The sequence below is a fragment of the Salarias fasciatus genome, chromosome 15 (genome assembly GCF_902148845.1).
Source record: "Salarias fasciatus chromosome 15, fSalaFa1.1, whole genome shotgun sequence".
NCBI classification, from domain to species: Eukaryota; Metazoa; Chordata; class Actinopteri; order Blenniiformes; family Blenniidae; genus Salarias; species Salarias fasciatus.
This window is the reverse complement of record NC_043759.1, coordinates 23,825,116-23,841,823: the sequence shown is the minus strand read 5'-3', so window position 1 is coordinate 23,841,823 and position 16,708 is coordinate 23,825,116. Positions and strand designations below refer to the sequence as shown.

At 45.2% G+C, this 16,708-nt stretch overlaps 2 protein-coding genes across 2 annotated transcripts; both read left to right on the top strand.

The window, feature by feature from the left end:
• The first annotated feature begins 5,369 nt into the window (after positions 1–5,369).
• On the top strand, positions 5,370–6,911 carry LOC115401546 (alpha-1-antitrypsin homolog). Its single transcript, XM_030109794.1, has 4 exons — positions 5,370–5,964; positions 6,096–6,366; positions 6,457–6,604; positions 6,714–6,911. The coding sequence occupies exons 1-4, from the start codon at positions 5,370–5,372 to the stop codon at positions 6,909–6,911; spliced, it is 1,212 nt and encodes a 403-aa protein (XP_029965654.1).
• A 7,504-nt stretch (positions 6,912–14,415) lies between these two features.
• Positions 14,416–16,074, top strand: LOC115401548 (alpha-1-antitrypsin homolog). Its single transcript, XM_030109796.1, has 5 exons — positions 14,416–14,447; positions 14,531–15,134; positions 15,265–15,535; positions 15,626–15,773; positions 15,883–16,074. Exons 2-5 carry the CDS (start codon positions 14,540–14,542, stop codon positions 16,072–16,074), a joined length of 1,206 nt encoding a protein of 401 aa, XP_029965656.1. The 5' UTR covers positions 14,416–14,447; positions 14,531–14,539.
• Positions 16,075–16,708: the final 634 nt, after the last annotated feature.

Genomic DNA, 16,708 nt, shown 5'->3' with positions numbered 1-16,708 from the left:
GAACCAACAAACTGTATGACTTTGGGTGAATTCATTTTTTGTCATCAGTCAAAGATCATTTTAAGTGCTGCTTACTTAATAAATGCAAGATTTTTAAGTTGATAACGCAAATAAATTGGCTGACTGCTTTTAAGTAGTTAAAATGGCCAATTTCTGTTGAACCTTAAAGGTGCTGTTGGCAGGATTCAGCACCTCCGCCATCTTACTTCGGTTTACCTAAGCAAGATGGCGATTTGAAACCCAGCACAGCCAATCCTGTCTTGTTTTCTCTGAAATCACACCCTTACGCAAGTTAAGCCCCTCCCACAAGAACGTGTGACGAACGCCCCTCGACCAATCACGGTTAGAGCCTCAGGGGCTCTTCTGATTGGTCAAAGATACCTGGAGCTGTCGACATTGCCTTTCAGCTCAGAACAGAGACAGATGGAATCGCTGCGCCCTCGCGGTAGTGCAATTATGCTACACTCCGATAGGATTATCAATGCATACTCTAACATATAATCCAAAGAAAACACAGAAAAATTAGCATTGACTAGCAAAATCCTGCCTACAGCACCTTTAATACCGTATTTTCGGCACTATAAGGCTCACTGGATTAATAGGCGCACAGTGAATGAATGGTTTTTATTAAAAAAAAAAATTCATACATGGGGCGCACCACATTTTAAGGCGCATAGGATGTACAGAATAGTATGAGAGAAATACATATTGGCAGTCTAGGTGGTTACATGCTCGGTTGAAATGTGTGAGTAAAGTGACATATCAGAGCGAGTTTGACTGAGGATCGCTCCTCTTCACGGATGTGCAGCTCAGAGCGGCCACGACTGGTCCAACTCGCTTGGTCACCGGGGTTCAGCCAGCTGCGGTCTCCTGAGTGAAGTGCTCCACCGACAGCTCAGCTGCTCCCGGCGTCCCGGCGGGTGGGCTGCCGGGCGGGGGGCGGCCGTTCACGGAGTCGCAGCGTGGAGGCTGCCGCCCAGCGTCCAACCGCTCCCCACATCGGCTGGCTGTGCAGCCGCGAGCCGTGCTCCGTTTTGTTTAAACTCGCTAGCTTAGCAGCTTAGCAAACAGGGTTGTTTGCGCATATGATCAGGGTGATTACCGTAATTCCTGCAAAAAAGGCGCATCGAATTATAAGGCGCTCTGTTGGATTTTGAGAAAATTACAGGCTTTTACATGCACCTTATCGTGCGTAAGTAACGGTACTGTGATTATTTGGGAATACAATGCTGTCACAGCCAATGTGGACTCATTCTTCGCAGGCAGTCGCAGGCTTTTAATAAGCCCAGAGGTACATGGGAACTATTCAGTTGAAGTTATAGAGTCGTAGCAGGGGCAGATTAAATGCTCAATACTTCTCATTCCAGGTTTGACACGAAAAGTAACTACACTATTTAGATGAACTGAACAACAAGAACACAACCAAACACAACTATCAATAACACTTTTAACATCAGAGCATCGAAATAAATCGTGAAATCAATGTTTAAATCTGGAATATCTCATCCCAAACTCCCATGATGCATTACGGCACTACCATTATCATTGTTAAATTCTTCAAAGAGCCCATTTCCTTCATGCTGTGACCAACACCAACTATGCCGATGTGGTGTCCTCACCCCACTAGAACTATTAGAAATAAATTCTACTCATCATGAAATGTTGCTTGTATCAAGGTTTTTCATCCTGCTAACCCACTGTCCAACTTGTCCAGGCATGTTGTGTGGCGAGAGGGAACTTCAAATTGTGAAGTCAGCGTTGAATAAAATTAAATCATCAAGCCAAGTTTGCTAAGTTATAACAACTTGAATTTTGTTTTAAAACCAATCAACGCTGAATTTTGAGATCAAATTGCAAGCAAAATTAAGTTGATGTAATAAGGAACATGTTTATTTATTCATAACTTGAAAAAAATAAGTTTGGAACTTAGAAAGTTTATCAAACTCAACTAATTACAATTTTGTACTTGGATCCATGTATTAAATCAAGTGGTGTTAGAAGCTTGTTGAAGAGTGTGGAACTTTTCTGAATCACTGCTGCTGCTCATGTGGACCACAGCCGTAGTAAATAGATCTTCTTCAAGTAGATGGACAATAGCAACAGTGGAGGCACCCAAAGCCGTGCTGTCAGGGTGGTTCTGTCAAAACATGCATCATGGAACAGCTATCAATGAAGTCTGTTGGACATATTGCACCAGAATATTTCATAAAAATTGACTTTATGTTGATATTCTAGCCATTTTTGGGAGGAATTGGTTGTTCTTTTGTAAAAATATTGACATTTTCATGAGTTATATTCTGCTCCACAACAAAGATAAACTTTAAAGCTTCATTTGAAAGGTTATTATGGGATTGACTGAGTTCTTTTTGTATTACAGGGTCGTACAACAAATTCAGAAATTCCTGAAATCCCTAATTTTGGATGTCCAGAGTCAGTCCATCAGGGTGAAACTCTTGCAGACGATCCAGAAGCACAAACGTTCCTCAAAGGCTTGGAGACGAGCAGCGAGCAGCAGCTGTGGAAACGGTGGTCCAGGAAATCAGGAATCACGCGTCCCGCTCTGCTCGGAACAAACGGAGCTGAAACCTCAGACGTGTTCTTCAGGAAAAGAGACCAAAGCGTCTCTGAGAGACCTTTAGTAAGGAACGCTGGCAGGAGTCGAAGCTCTCTGCAGCCACCCAGTCCGCTGGATGCCACTGTGATCAGTCCAGAAATCCAGTCTTGGATGGAGATGGATTCAGGTCGGGGCCACAGCAAGCGGAGACCCGACAATAATCACATTTCCCTGAGCTCCGAGGAAGGAATCTATACCCTGCCAGCGTTGGATTCAGATGAAGAGGACGCTTACAGCTACATCCTGGACCTAAATAAAGATGTTTTTCAGCCGTATATTCAGCTGAAGAGACAAGTACCAAAGGTTGAGGAGGAAACTGCAGAAGAAATGTTTGAAGCGTCGAAACATCCAGAGGCGTGTCAGACAGTTAACGGTGGCCTGGAGAGCCCAACATTACAGAGTGAAGATTTAGATCAGGGATCACTCATTGAGGCCGAGTCAGAAGTTCACAGGAAGTTTCATCTGGACATGAATGAAAGTTTCCTGAGAGAAGTAACGAACAACAGAGGTGAGTTTGACCCGGAGCCAGGAGCTGAGAGTGGAAGAAAAGAGGAGAGGCAACAGGGGAGAGCTGTTGGAGAACAGAGTAGCAGTGATGGAGGCTGCGGCGAGGAAGTGGAGGAGAAGAAAATGCCGAACAGGGACACCTCAGGCCGGGCCCACTCTCTGTGTCACCGAATTTCCCTCAGGGCAATTATTTATCTGATCGTATTTAATGAGCTCTTTGGCATTTTGCAGCCTCTTAATGTGTCATTTGTGGCTGAAGATGTGTACAGTTTGGCTGTTTTTCATCTCAGTTGTGAGGATCGTTGTTGCATGTCATGAGGACAGGCTTTCCTTCTGGATGTTTCTGTGACTGCATATACCATCAAACTCCAGCGATACAACCGTTTGCATTGATTGTTTGCATGTTGAAAGTCCATGTTGACCAAACTGTGTATTGCCGGTAAGGAATGAGTCTGCTGTGCTGTCACTGCCCTCAGATTCCATACCGATATTCTTTACTGGTGAAATTCTAAGAAACTAAACACAAGCTGCTATTGTTTGCTTGTGCTCGACCCAAGGGTCAAAATCTTTGCCACGGGGATCGATGTGCTTTCAACACCGACGTTCCGCAACACACACTTCCCCAAAGCTGGAGTCTGGCCGGGCTCAGGGCGTGACGGTGCCAGGATGGTGAGAGGAGAAGCGGAGAAGTTTCACGATGCCGGCATTGCTGATGTGAAAATGTGGAGTGTATGAAAGCCTGGAGAACTCGTCCGACGGGGAGCAGAGGTAGTAATAGTAGTAGTAGTAGAAGATTTATTTGGTCAGCAAAGAAAAAAGTAAACATTGTAACAACTGTGTACTATGATGGCATCATCATCGCCATCCACATAAATTATCATCGTCAACATCAACAATTCATCATCGAAATCATCATCAACTTCATCATCCTGTGACTGAAGGGTTTAGGCTGAAGTCAAAACTTATTTTGCCTAACCCTTTTCAACCATAACAAAATTTTCCAAATTTCATCGGGAGAAAAGGAAGAAAAGAAAAATCGAAAAGCAAAAACATAAACAACCCCCCCCACCACCAAATAGTATAAGTCTCAGTGTCTCAGAAAATTTTTGCAAATGATTCAGCACAGTAAGGATGTATTGAGCACAATTCCCAAGTGAATAGGCCACGTTGATCTAAACTGATTGATTGATTCTCAGCCTGATGGTTTTTCTCTCCAAAACAAATTGGCATGATTTCATTGTATCAGTCACCACCTGCAAAATCATCTGTTCAACTGTCAAAATGAATCAAAAACACACTTCAATACCAGGAATACCAGACATGGATCTGTTTGCATGAAGGTGAGGAGGACAGTCAGGAGGGCGAGGAGGGAGACCAGTGAAGACGTGAGCTTTGAAACTCCAGCTTCTTTTACAGCTCTGTGGGCGACATACAATTTTTGTTTAGTTTAGTTTTTGTTTCCTTGTTTTTATTTTACAGTATATTGAACTCCGATGGATGGAATTTAATTTGTGTGTGAATAAAAAATATGACATTTTGAGGACATTGACCATTTGTTGACAAAGAAATTTAGTTTTTCCACCTGAGTGAACTGTTTTGGCAGAGATGTGATCTTTGACAGGTGAACCATGGTGTTTTAGTGAACGGTCCAGGTTGTTTTTGACAAGAGAACCAAGAGAATTCAGAACGTCCGGTCTGTCTGGAGAAATGAACTGAAGCTGTTGAGAAGGACCTTTACATTTTGGAGGCTCTGACTATTTATATGGGAAAGAAATGTAGCTTTGAAACATGTGTGAATAGTTTTGGGAGAGAGATGAGCTTTTGCAAGTGTACTAAGGTGTTGAGCTGAACTGTAAGACCATTTTGCCAAATGATCTTCGAGTTTTGAAAATGTAATTTCAGTTTCAAGAAATGAGCCAAACCAATGGAGAAAAACTGTAAGGTGGATGAGTAGACCCGTCCCTTCCAGGGGTGGTTCATCCGTTTGATATAATGTATGAGTTGTATTGCATGAGTCACGATGACCCAGCCAGATGCTTCGCAGGACAAATCTGCGCTCAGTTAATCGTTAACCTGACTGTCAGCTGGCTCTCATAGCTCCTGTATATAAGGCGGAAATTTCTGGCGAACTGTCTGCAGCAAAGTGGACTTCAAAGGTAAGCCCCACTGCCGAGTTGTCGTTCCGTATATGTTCAAATGTAGAAGTGCGAGGGAAATTAACTCGACTTTTCCCGAACAGGCTCCAAAGATGCATAGTACCTTTGCCAGCTGCGTTATCGCAGCAGTGTTTGTGGCCGTAGCCCTGGCTGACCACCACTGCCATGAGGAAGCCGACGCCTGTCACAAGCTGTCTGAGCCCAACGCTGAGTTTGCGCTCACCCTCTACAAGAAGCTGGATGCCCACACTGCAGCCGGAAAAAACATCTTTTACTCTCCGATCAGCATCTCGGCCGCCCTGTCCATGGTGTCTTCCGGGGCCCGCGGTGACACCCGCAGCCAGCTGATGTCCACCCTGGGCTACGCCGCTCTGAACCAGACCCAGGTAGATGACGGCTATGAGCATTTTTTCCACGTTCTTGAACATCACCAGACGAACCAGCAGCTGGATGTGGGCAACATCGTCGCAGTTGGAACAGGTTTCCAGCCCAGCCAGCAGTTTGTGGCGGATATAAAGCGACACTACGTCGGCGAGCTCCTCAATGTCGACTTCGCCAACCCCGAGGAAGCTGCAGCCCAGATGAACAAACTGATCGCCAGCAAAACGCATGACAAGATCAAAGACATGGTGAAGGACTTGGACCCTGGGACGGTCATGATGCTGCTGAACTACGTCTACTTCAGAGGTGGGAACCACATCTGGACACACAATGTTCTTCCAGACAGATGCAGCATGAAGCAAAGGCACATCAATGAAACAATATCAGTGACCACAGTCGATAATTTCTACGCCATGTTCTACATTTCTCCCATGCAGGACAGTGGCAACACCCCTTTGAAGCCAATCTGACGAGCAAAGAAGACTTCCATGTGGACGAGTCTACCACAGTTCAGGTGGACATGATGAAGAGGACGGGGCGCTACGACATCTATGGCGACAATCAAAACCACACCACGGTCGTCAGGCTGCCCTACAAGGGCAACTCCTCCATGATCATTGTGCTGCCCGATGAGGGCAAGATGAAGGAGGTGGAGGACGGCTTCACCATGGAGCGTTTCCAACACTGGACACAATCCTTCTTCAAGAAGTAAGTCAGAAACATCCTCTTTAGACCTGTATGTGTTTCTGTGATGAGTTCCGAGTGACTCTGACGCCACTGATTTCCTTCACTCCTCAGTAACGTCGACCTTTCCTTGCCCAAGTTCTCCATCTCTGCCGAGGCCTCCCTGAAACAGATACTTCAAGAACTGGGAGTAACTGACGCTTTCTCAGTTGCAGCGGATTTCTCTGGCTTGTCTGAAGACATTAAACTCAAAGTCTCAAAGGTAGAACCGCAACACGCAAATGTTTTGTGGAACTGACTGGTGTCAGCAGAGAGAACCGTTCAGCCTGCAGTGACTGGACTCTGACTCTGACCTCCCCGTTGTTCCTCAGGTTTCCCACCAGGCCGTGCTGAGCGTGGATGAGACGGGGACGGAGGCAGCGGGCACGACCACCATCGAATTCGAGCGCATGAGCTTGCTCGAGTCATTCAAACTCAAACTCAACAGACCCTTCCTGGTCTTCATCGTGGATTCCAGCACGGAGACCATCCTCTTCATGGGCAAGATCAACAACCCCACGGCCTTGTAAGAGGAAGCCAGGGGGGAAGCACTTCGGCTCATGTTTACCTCAACGTCAGAACGGGACCAACGTCTGTATCAGTGTATTCTGAACCTGCCTCGGTCAATGCAGTTCTAACAAACTCATGACATTTTGGATTGGAAATAATGGTTCCATTCAAAGCATCCATGAACACATCGCACAAGCTTGTTATTGTACTGTTGCTGTTTTAACACAAAGTGAAATAAAAAAATTCAATATTCTAGCTATTTATTCCTTTTTTAAATACACACAGACACTTGAACAGTTTTCAGGGAAATGACCAGGATCAACTGTACTTTATTGATCACACTACAATACTGTCTGATACAACGTATTTGCTTGTTAGGTTGCAGTTCATTCAAGGACGAACAGTGTGATATGTGTAAAGAGATCTACTCATACAGGAAGCAATGCAAGTCAGACTGCAGGTCAGAGCTGTTTTCTTTTTTTTCCTGTCAGAACCAATAAACACACAGTCTGCTCCCCCTGACCTCTGACCCCAGAGCTGCATGCACCTTTTGATGTTATTGGCTGCTGTCTTTGGCTGCAGCTGATACACACCCAGTTTCCAAAAGCACGTCTTGGAAAGCTCGGTACAGACAAATCCTAAAAAGAAAATACTTTCATTTAGCGGCTAATAAAACCTAAAATATAAGAGCAAAAACTGCTGTGCAGCTACAAAAAAAACCCCAAAAAACTGAACAGTTAAAGGTGCTGTAGGCAGGATTCTGCATTTCCGCCAAGATGGCGATTTGACACATCTAATATGGCGATTTGAAACCCAGCACAGCCAATCCTTTCCTGTTTTCTCTGACATCACGCCCTTACACAAGTTAAGCTCCTCCCACAAGAACATGCGACGAACGCCCCTTGACCAATCACAGTTAGAGCCTCATGGGCTCTTCTGATTGGTGAAAGACACCTGGAGCTGTCGAGATTCCTTTTCAGCTGAGAACAGAGACAGATGGAAACGTTGCGCCCTCGCGGTAGTGCAGTTATGCTACACTCCTAAAGGATTATCAATGGATACTCTAACATTTAATCCAAAGAAAACACAGAAAAATTAGCATTGACTAGCAAAATCGTGCCGACAGCACCTTTAAAACCATTAAAACAGTCAAAACTGTTAAAATTCATCAATACAACATAAAATACTGTTCTGGAAAACAAATATAAAAACAATGCATGTGATTATATGTGCTGTTATTTTCTATATTAAACAAGGTTTCCAATTCCAAGAAATTATATTAGGTGGAAACTGTGGAAAAACGTCTCTTTTATTTGAAAAACTTTGCATAAATGTTCTTCAGCTTTAACATTTTCCACACAGTTTACAAGAAGACTCACATTCGCCGGGACTTCTTCACATGAAGCCGTTGTTTTCCCTGACAGGTGTTTTATTTTTTTATTTGATAACAGATAAAATAATGTTTAAAGCCGTGTGGCTGTTGCAGTTTCACAGGTCCAAAAAAAGTCATGTTCACATCGAAGCAAAAGGCAAAAGGCAGCAGAAACATAGAAAACTATGTCAGAAACACTGGAAAAAAGTGGCGTTGTTCTGATTAGATTAAGACCCTGCAAGTTATGTGTTGTCATGAAAACTGCTAACTCTTTTCTGCAAACAGAAAACAACGAAAATACAAAATCAGGAATTTCAGCCTATAAACACATCCTCACTGTCTTCCTGCAGTCTGAGGCAACGACAGCTAATTTATCACTGAGAAATCCTGATAAAAATGAAAATTACTATTACTATTGGCTCATTCCATCCAAAATGCTCACATTTTGCATATTATTGGCCACGTTGTTTATCTAGCAACTGTTACCTTACAAAGTTGTTGTTTCACAGTAGAAATAAAGATGATTAATGAAACAGTTTGGTTTTTATTTAATCAGACTCTAAATTTAGAAACATGTAATCTTGATGAAGACGGACAGACTCAGAAAAAGTGACCTCGAGCAACAATAACTCATTAAAGCTGTGAAACAAATTTCTATCAAGAGATATGTAGCTGTTGTTGAAGAAAATTCAAGTCAGCTGTCCTCTCGGCCTTCAATAAGCAGTTCTGTTTCATGTGGCCCTTTGGGAAAATTGGCTGCCCACCCCTGGTGTGAGGAGAATCAAGCATTCCAGCTCTCCTCTCAGCCTGTAACTTCCAGCAGTCATTTCAGACTTCATTTAAACTGGAGCTGGGCAACAATAATTTTTTTAAATCGTGATTAATCGCACCCCAATCCTGGAGTTAATCGCAATTAATCGCGATTAAAATGGCTCATTTGAAGTCTGCCAATTCCATTCAAAATGTGTGTTACATAAATAATTTTACAATTCATCAAATATGATTTATAATAGCTTAAAATACCAAGTCTTTACCAAGATTGCCACCAACACACACACACACACACACACACACACACACACACACACACACACACACACACACCCCAGCAATGACAGAGCGATGAAAAATAGCAGTTTCTTATTAGCTCACTTCCTCAAACTTCATCCTATCTCCAAGACAGCCTAAATTCAGTCACGCCGATTTTTGCCTCATACTTACCTTTATTAAACCAGATTGTGTGTTGAAGGGAAATGTACTTTATTTTTGCGTTTTCAGCGCCTTAAAAATGCCCAGCTGGCCGAAATGCTGCACCGACAAAACACACGATTTAAGTTTCACTTGCATTTTCTTCTTATTTGCGCTCCTTATTTCAGTTTGTGCCTCACACCAGCCTTTTCCTCTTGATTTTTCTGATAATTCGGCCGAGTTCAATATGGCAAGTAATGAGGAATGGACCGTGTTTCATCGCTAAAAGTGCGTGTGTGTTTCTTTGATGCTCAGCTGGAGCGCGGTGTGACTCTCGGGCTCTGGGCACAGGACAGATTAGATTAACGGCGACATTTTTTTCTTCGCGCGATAAGACTCTGGCGATAACGCAGCACGTTATCGCCGTTAACGGCCCAGCTATAATTTAAACATTTGAAGAACTGCAGACTTCCAAACCCCGGCCTGCTAGTGTGTGAGTGGGAGTGGTGCCAGCGGCTTCAGCGTGTTCAGGCAGGACGGGCTGTCTTCCTCGCTCTACCTTTCCTCCACGGTTACTCTGCGGGGAAACCTCGGAGCTCCTCTAATTGTCGACGTTTCCAAGTCTTTTATGTCGCACTACGATGGAGCAGTAGCAGAGTGACTCACTTTGACTGAGGATGCAGGATGACTGGGATTCACAGAGGAAACCAGAGGGAGAGATCAGAGATCAGCGTGTGCAGCTTCGAGGTACATTCTTATCAGGCACGTGCCGTGAGCTCCAGGGTTAGGGAGGCAGACAGTCGCAAATTGCGACGGACACACCAATGACAATTTACATGTGTAGGCAGGTAACTGTGCCAGCTTACTCTGACAAAATCAAGATCGTATAACACCATTAAAAAAGCTTAAACAATGACTTAATAGCAGTCCCAAGACTCTCCCAATTAACTTTATATCTCATGACCACACAGCGCATTCCTTGTTTGTGATCGAGACGCAAAATGAGTGAGAAAATGACAATTTGAACGCGGAGCTGTCTGCGGTGCTGAAACGTCTCTCTCTCTGGGGTCCACACCCCAACACACATTTAACACCTGAAAGCAACAACCAAAAACAACATACTCAAAGTTCTACTGCACATATGTGCCGCTCCTCTTGCCTCTAATTCATGCCATTCACACAGTTATCACAGTGAACAGATGTAGCATGAAGTGATTCTCCACTGCCCTCCTCCGCTGACTGGATTTCACAAGTGAAGTTGGTTCGCAGCTGGGTGAAGCTAGCTCGCTGGTGCGATAAACATTAGCGGCTAACGTGACTTCATTCAGAGAGAAACCACATTTTCAGTAACACTGCTTAAAAACAAATAAACTCGCTTACTTGCCTTTATGAAAACGTTGAGAGCAAACAACCATGTTGACAGATATGGAGTGGAAAGTGATGCTCTTTCATGTCACGCTGCGACCCCCGCCGTCTGACGCCTCTTCCTTATTTCCTCAGTCTGCTCCCCATCATTTCTTTTCCACGTGGGAAACTGGAAAAAGCGGAGCCTGTCTTCTGTCCTGCTCCCATTCCGTCGATGCGACTTATTATGGCAGCCAATCACGCAACACGATCGTCCCATTTCTGAGAAATAATGCCGCACTCAAAGACGTGAATCACAGAGAGAGACCGCGGCCTGCGAAATGGCGATTAAATCCCATAATGCAACAGAGTGATGTCACCTGAAAAGGACCGATCCACTAATTCTCCATGAAGGTACGTAGAGCATTGGCAAAGCAGAGTATCGTAAAAAAGGCAGCGTAGCGATCTGCCTTTTTGCGTACATGATTTTTAGATGGTGAAACTGACCGCGCCTGCGCGAACACAAATCATTGCAACGACATGACAGATAAAGGCAGAGCAGCGCTGTGCCTTCAGGAGAGGGTGTGGCCTTCACTGTAACCCCTGATGCACACTGGATGCGGTCCGGCTCCGGAACGGCTCCGGTCCGGACACCGCAGCTAATCTGTAGTCATTAAAATCAATGCTGTGATGCACACCGGCCGCGGATCGGCTGTGGTCCGGCTGCGGTCCGGCTCCGGAGCCTCTGTGGAGCTCCGGTCTCTTTCCACAAAGATCCTATTTTTGTGTCCAGATGTCCAGAGTCAGTCGATCTGGGTGAAACTCTCGCTGACGATCCAGAAGCACAAACGTTCCTCAAAGGCTTGGAGACGAGCAGCGAGCAGCAGCTGTGGAAACGGTGGTCCAGGAAATCAGGAAGCACGCGTCCCGCTCTGCTCGGAACAAACGGAGCTGAAACCTCAGACGTGTTCTTCAGGAAAAGAGACCAAAGCGTCTCTGAGAGACCTTTAGTAAGGAACGCTGGCAGGAGTTGAAGCTCTCTGCAGCCACCCAGTCCGCTGGACGCCACCGTGATCAGTCCAGAAATCCAGTCTTGGATGGAGATGGATTCAGGTCGGGGCCACGGCAAGCGGAGATCCGACGATAATCACATTTCCCTGAGCTCCGAGGAAGGAATCTATACCCTGCCAGCATTGGATTCAGATGAAGAGGACGCTTACAGCTCCATCCTGGACCTAAATAAAGACGTTTTTCAGCCGTATATTCAGCTGAAGAGACAAGTACCAAAGGTTGAGGAGGAAACGGCAGAAGAAATGTTTGAAGCGTCGAAACATCCAGAAGCGTGTCAGACAGTTAACGGTGGCCTGGAGAGCCCAACATTACAGAGTGAAGATTTAGATCAGGGATCACTCATTGAGGACGAGTCAGAAGTTCACAGGAAGTTTAATCTGGACATGAATGAAAGTTTCCTGAGAGAAATATCGAACAACAGAGGTGAGTTTGACCCGGAGCCAGGAGCTGAGAGTGGAAGAAAAGAGGAGAGGCAACAGGGGAGAGCTGTTGGAGAACAGAGTAGTAGTGATGGAGGCTGCGGCGAGGAAGTGGAGGAGAAGAAAATGCCGAACAGGGACACCTCAGGCCGGGCCCACTCTCTATCTGTGTCACCGAATTTCCCTCAGGGCAAATATTTATCTGATCGTATTTAATGAGCTCGTTGGCATTTTGCAGCCTCTTAATGTGTCATTTGTGGCTGAAAATGTGTACAGTTTGGCTGTTTTTCATCTCAGTTGTGAGGATCGTTGTCGCATGTCATGAGGACAGGCTTTCCTTCTGGATGTTTCTGTGACTGCATATACCATCAAACTCCAGCGATACAACCGTTTGCATTGATTGTTTGCATGTTCAAAGTCCATGTTGACCAAACTGTGTATTGCCGGTAAGGAATGAGTCTGCTGTGCTGTCACTGCCCTCAGATTCCATACCGATATTCTTTACTGGTGAAATTCTAAGAAACTAAACACAAGCTGCTATTGTTTGCTTGTGCTCGACCCAAGGGTCAAAATCTTTGCCACGGGGATCGATGTGCTTTCAACACCGACGTTCCGCAACACACACTTCCCCAAAGCTGGAGTCTGGCCGGGCTCAGGGCGTGACGGTGCCAGGATGGTGAGAGGAGAAGCGGAGAAGTTTCACGATGCCGGCATTGCTGATGTGAAAATGTGGAGTGTATGAAAGCCTGGAGAACTCGTCCGACGGGGAGCAGAGGTAGTAATAGTAGTAGTAGTAGAAGATTTATTTGGTCAGCAAAGAAAAAAGTAAACATTGTAACAACTGTGTACTATGATGGCATCATCATCGCCATCCACATAAATTATCATCGTCAACATCAACAATTCATCATCGAAATCATCATCAACTTCATCATCCTGTGACCGAAGGGTTTAGGCTGAAGTCAAAACTTATTTTGCCTAACCCTTTTCAACCAAAACAAAATTTTCCATATTCCATAGGAGAAAAGGAAGAAAAGAAAAAACAAAAAGCAAAAACATAAACAACCCCCCCCACCACCAAATAGTATAAGTCTCAGTGTCTCAGAAAATCTTTGCAAATGATTAAGCACAGTAAGGATGTATTTAACACAATTCCCAAGTGAATAGGCCATGTTGATCTAAACTGATTGATTGATTCTCAGCCTGATGGTTTTTCTCTCCAAAACAAATTGGCATGATTTCATTGTATCAGTCACCACCTGCAAAATCATCTGTTGAACTGTCAAAATGAATCAAAAACATACTTCAATACCAGGAATACCAGACATGGATCTGTTTGCATGAAGGTGAGGAGGACAGTCAGGAGGGCGAGGAGGGAGACCAGTGAAGACGTGAGCTTTGAAACTCCAGCATCTTTTACAGCTCTGTGGGCAACATACAATTTTTGTTTAGTTTAGTTTTTGTTTCCTTGTTTTTATTTTACAGTATATTGAACTCCGATGGATGTAAGTTAATTTGTGTGTGAATAAAAAATATGACATTTTGAGGACATTGACCATTTGTTGACAAAGAAATTTAGTTTTTCCACCTGAGTGAACTGTTTTGGCAGAGATGTGATCTTTGACAGGTGAACCATGGTGTTTTAGTGAACCGTCCAGGTTGTTTTTGACAAGAGAACCAAGAGAATTCAGAACGTCCGGTCTGTTTGGAGAAATGAACCGAAGCCGTTAAGAGGGATCTTTACATTTTGGAGGCTCTGACTATTTATACGGGAAAGAAATGTAGCTTTGAAACATGTGTGAATAGTTTTGGGAGAGAGATGAGCTTTTGCAAGTGTACTAAGGTGTTGAGCTGAACTGTAAGACCATTTTGCCAAATGATCTTCGAGTTTTGAAAATGTAATTTCAGTTTCAAGAAATGAGCCAAACCAATGGAGAAAAACTGTAAGGTGGATGAGTAGACCGGTCTCTTCCAGGGGTGGTTCATCCGTTTGACATAATGTATGAGTTGTATTGCATGAGTCACGATGGCCCAGCCAGATACTTCGCAGGACAAATCTGCACTCAGTTAATCGTTAACCAGACTGTCAGCTGGCTCTCACAGCTCCTGTATATAAGGCGGAATTTTCTGGCGAACTGTCTGCAGCAAAGTGGACATCAAAGGTAAGCCCCACTGCCGAGTTGTCGTTCCGTATATGTTCAAATGTAGAAGTGCGAGGGAAATTAACTCAACTTTTCCCGAACAGGCTCCAAAGATGCATAGTACCTTTGCCAGCTGCGTTATCGCAGCAGTGTTTGTGGCCGTAGCCCTGGCTGATCACCACGGCCATGAGGAAGCCGACGCCTGTCACAAGCTGTCCGAGCCCAACGCTGAGTTTGCGCTCACCCTCTACAAGAAGCTGGATGCCCACACTGCAGCTGGAAAGAACATTTTTTACTCTCCGATCAGCATCTCGGCCGCCCTGTCCATGGTATCTTCCGGGGCCCGCGGTAACACCCGCAGCCAGCTGATGTCCACCCTGGGCTACGCCGCTCTGAACCAGACCCAGGTAGATGACAGTTATGAGCATTTTTTCCACGTTCTTGAACATCACCAGACGAACCAGCAGCTGGATGTGGGAAACATCGTCGCAGTGAGAACAGGCTTCCAGCCCAGCCAACAGTTTGTGGCGGATATAAAGCAACACTACGTCGGCGAGCTCCTCAGTGTCGACTTCGCCAACCCCGAGGAAGCTGCAGCCCAGATGAACAAACTGATCGCCAGCAAAACGCATGACAAGATCAAAGACATGGTGAAGGACTTGGACCCTGGGACGGTCATGATGCTGCTGAACTACGTCTACTTCAGAGGTAGCAACCACATCTGGACACACAATGTTCTTCCAGACAGATGCAGCATGAAGCAAGGCACATCGATGAAACAACATCAGTGACCACAGTCGATAATTTCTACGCCATGTTCTACATTTATCCCATGCAGGACAGTGGGAACACCCCTTTGAAGCCATACTGACGAGCAAAGAAGACTTCCATGTGGACGAGTCTACCACAGTTCAGGTGGACATGATGAAGAGGACGGGGCGCTACGATATCTATAAGGACAATGACAACCACACCACGGTCGTCAGGCTGCCCTACAAGGGCAACACCTCCATGATCATTGTCCTGCCCGATGAGGGTAAGATGAAGGAGGTGGAGGACGGCTTCACCATGGAGCGTTTCCAACACTGGACACAATCCTTCTTCAAGAAGTAAGTCAGAAACGTCCTCTTTAGACCTGTATTTGTTTCTGTGATGAGTTCCGACTGACTCTGATGCCACTGATTTCCTTCACTCCTCAGTATCTTCGACCTTTCCTTGCCCAAGTTCTCCATCTCTGCTGAAGCCTCCCTGGAACAGATACTTCAAGAACTGGGAGTAACTGACGCTTTCTCAAACGCCGCGGATTTCTCTGGCTTGTCTGAAGACATTAAACTCAAAGTCTCAAAGGTAGAACCGCAACACGCAAATGTTTCGTGGAACTGACAGGTGTCATCAGAGAGAACCGTTCAGCCTGCAGTGACTGGACTCTGACTCTGACCTCCCCGTTGTTCCTCAGGTTTCCCACCAGGCCGTGCTGAGCGTGGATGAGACGGGGACGGAGGCGGCAGCCGCGACCACCGTCGAATTCGTGCCCTTTACCTTGCCCAGGTTGGTCAAACTCAACAGACCCTTCCTGGTCTTCATCGTGGATTCCAGCACGGAGACCATCCTCTTCATGGGCAAGATCAACAACCCCACGGCCTTGTAAGAGGAAGCCAGGGGGGAAGCACTTCGGCTCATGTTTACCTCAACGTCAGAGCGTGACCAACGTCTGTATCAGTGTATTCTGAACCTGCCTCGGTCAATGCAGTTCTAACAAACTCATGACATTTTGGATTGGAAATAATGGTTCCATTCAAAGCATCCATGAACACATCGCACAAGCTTGTTGTTGTACTGTTGCTGTTTTAACACAAAGTGAAATAAACAAATGCAATATTCCAGATATTTATTCCTTTTTTAAATACACACACACACTTGAACAGTTTTCAGGGAAATGACCAGGATCAACTGTACTTTATTGATCACACTACAATACTGTCTGATACAACGTATTTGCTTGTTAGGTTGCAGTTCACTCAAGGACGAACAGTGTGATATGTGTAAAGAGATCTACTCATACAGGAAGCAATGCAAGTCAGACTGCAGGTCAGAGCTGTTTTTTTTTTTCCTGTCAGAACCAACAAACACACAGTCTGCTCCCCCTGACCTCTGACCCCGGAGCTGCATGCACCTTTTGATGTTATTGGCTGCTGTCTTTGACTGCAGCTGATACACGCCCAGTTTCCAAAAGCACGTCTTGGAAAGCTCGGTACGGGTAAATCCTTGAAAGAAAATACTTT

Bases quoted from the DNA above. Each gene is read 5' to 3' on its own strand.
- LOC115401548 (XM_030109796.1), top strand. From the start codon at position 14,540: ATGCATAGTACCTTTGCCAGCTGCGTTATCGCAGCAGTGTTTGTGGCC. The intron at 15,135-15,264 runs GTAGCAACCACA...TATCCCATGCAG, and splicing joins GAACTACGTCTACTTCAGAG to GACAGTGGGAACACCCCTTT. The intron at 15,536-15,625 runs GTAAGTCAGAAA...TTCACTCCTCAG, and splicing joins ACACAATCCTTCTTCAAGAA to TATCTTCGACCTTTCCTTGC.
- LOC115401546 (XM_030109794.1), top strand. From the start codon at position 5,370: ATGCATAGTACCTTTGCCAGCTGCGTTATCGCAGCAGTGTTTGTGGCC. The intron at 5,965-6,095 runs GTGGGAACCACA...TCTCCCATGCAG, and splicing joins GAACTACGTCTACTTCAGAG to GACAGTGGCAACACCCCTTT. The intron at 6,367-6,456 runs GTAAGTCAGAAA...TTCACTCCTCAG, and splicing joins ACACAATCCTTCTTCAAGAA to TAACGTCGACCTTTCCTTGC.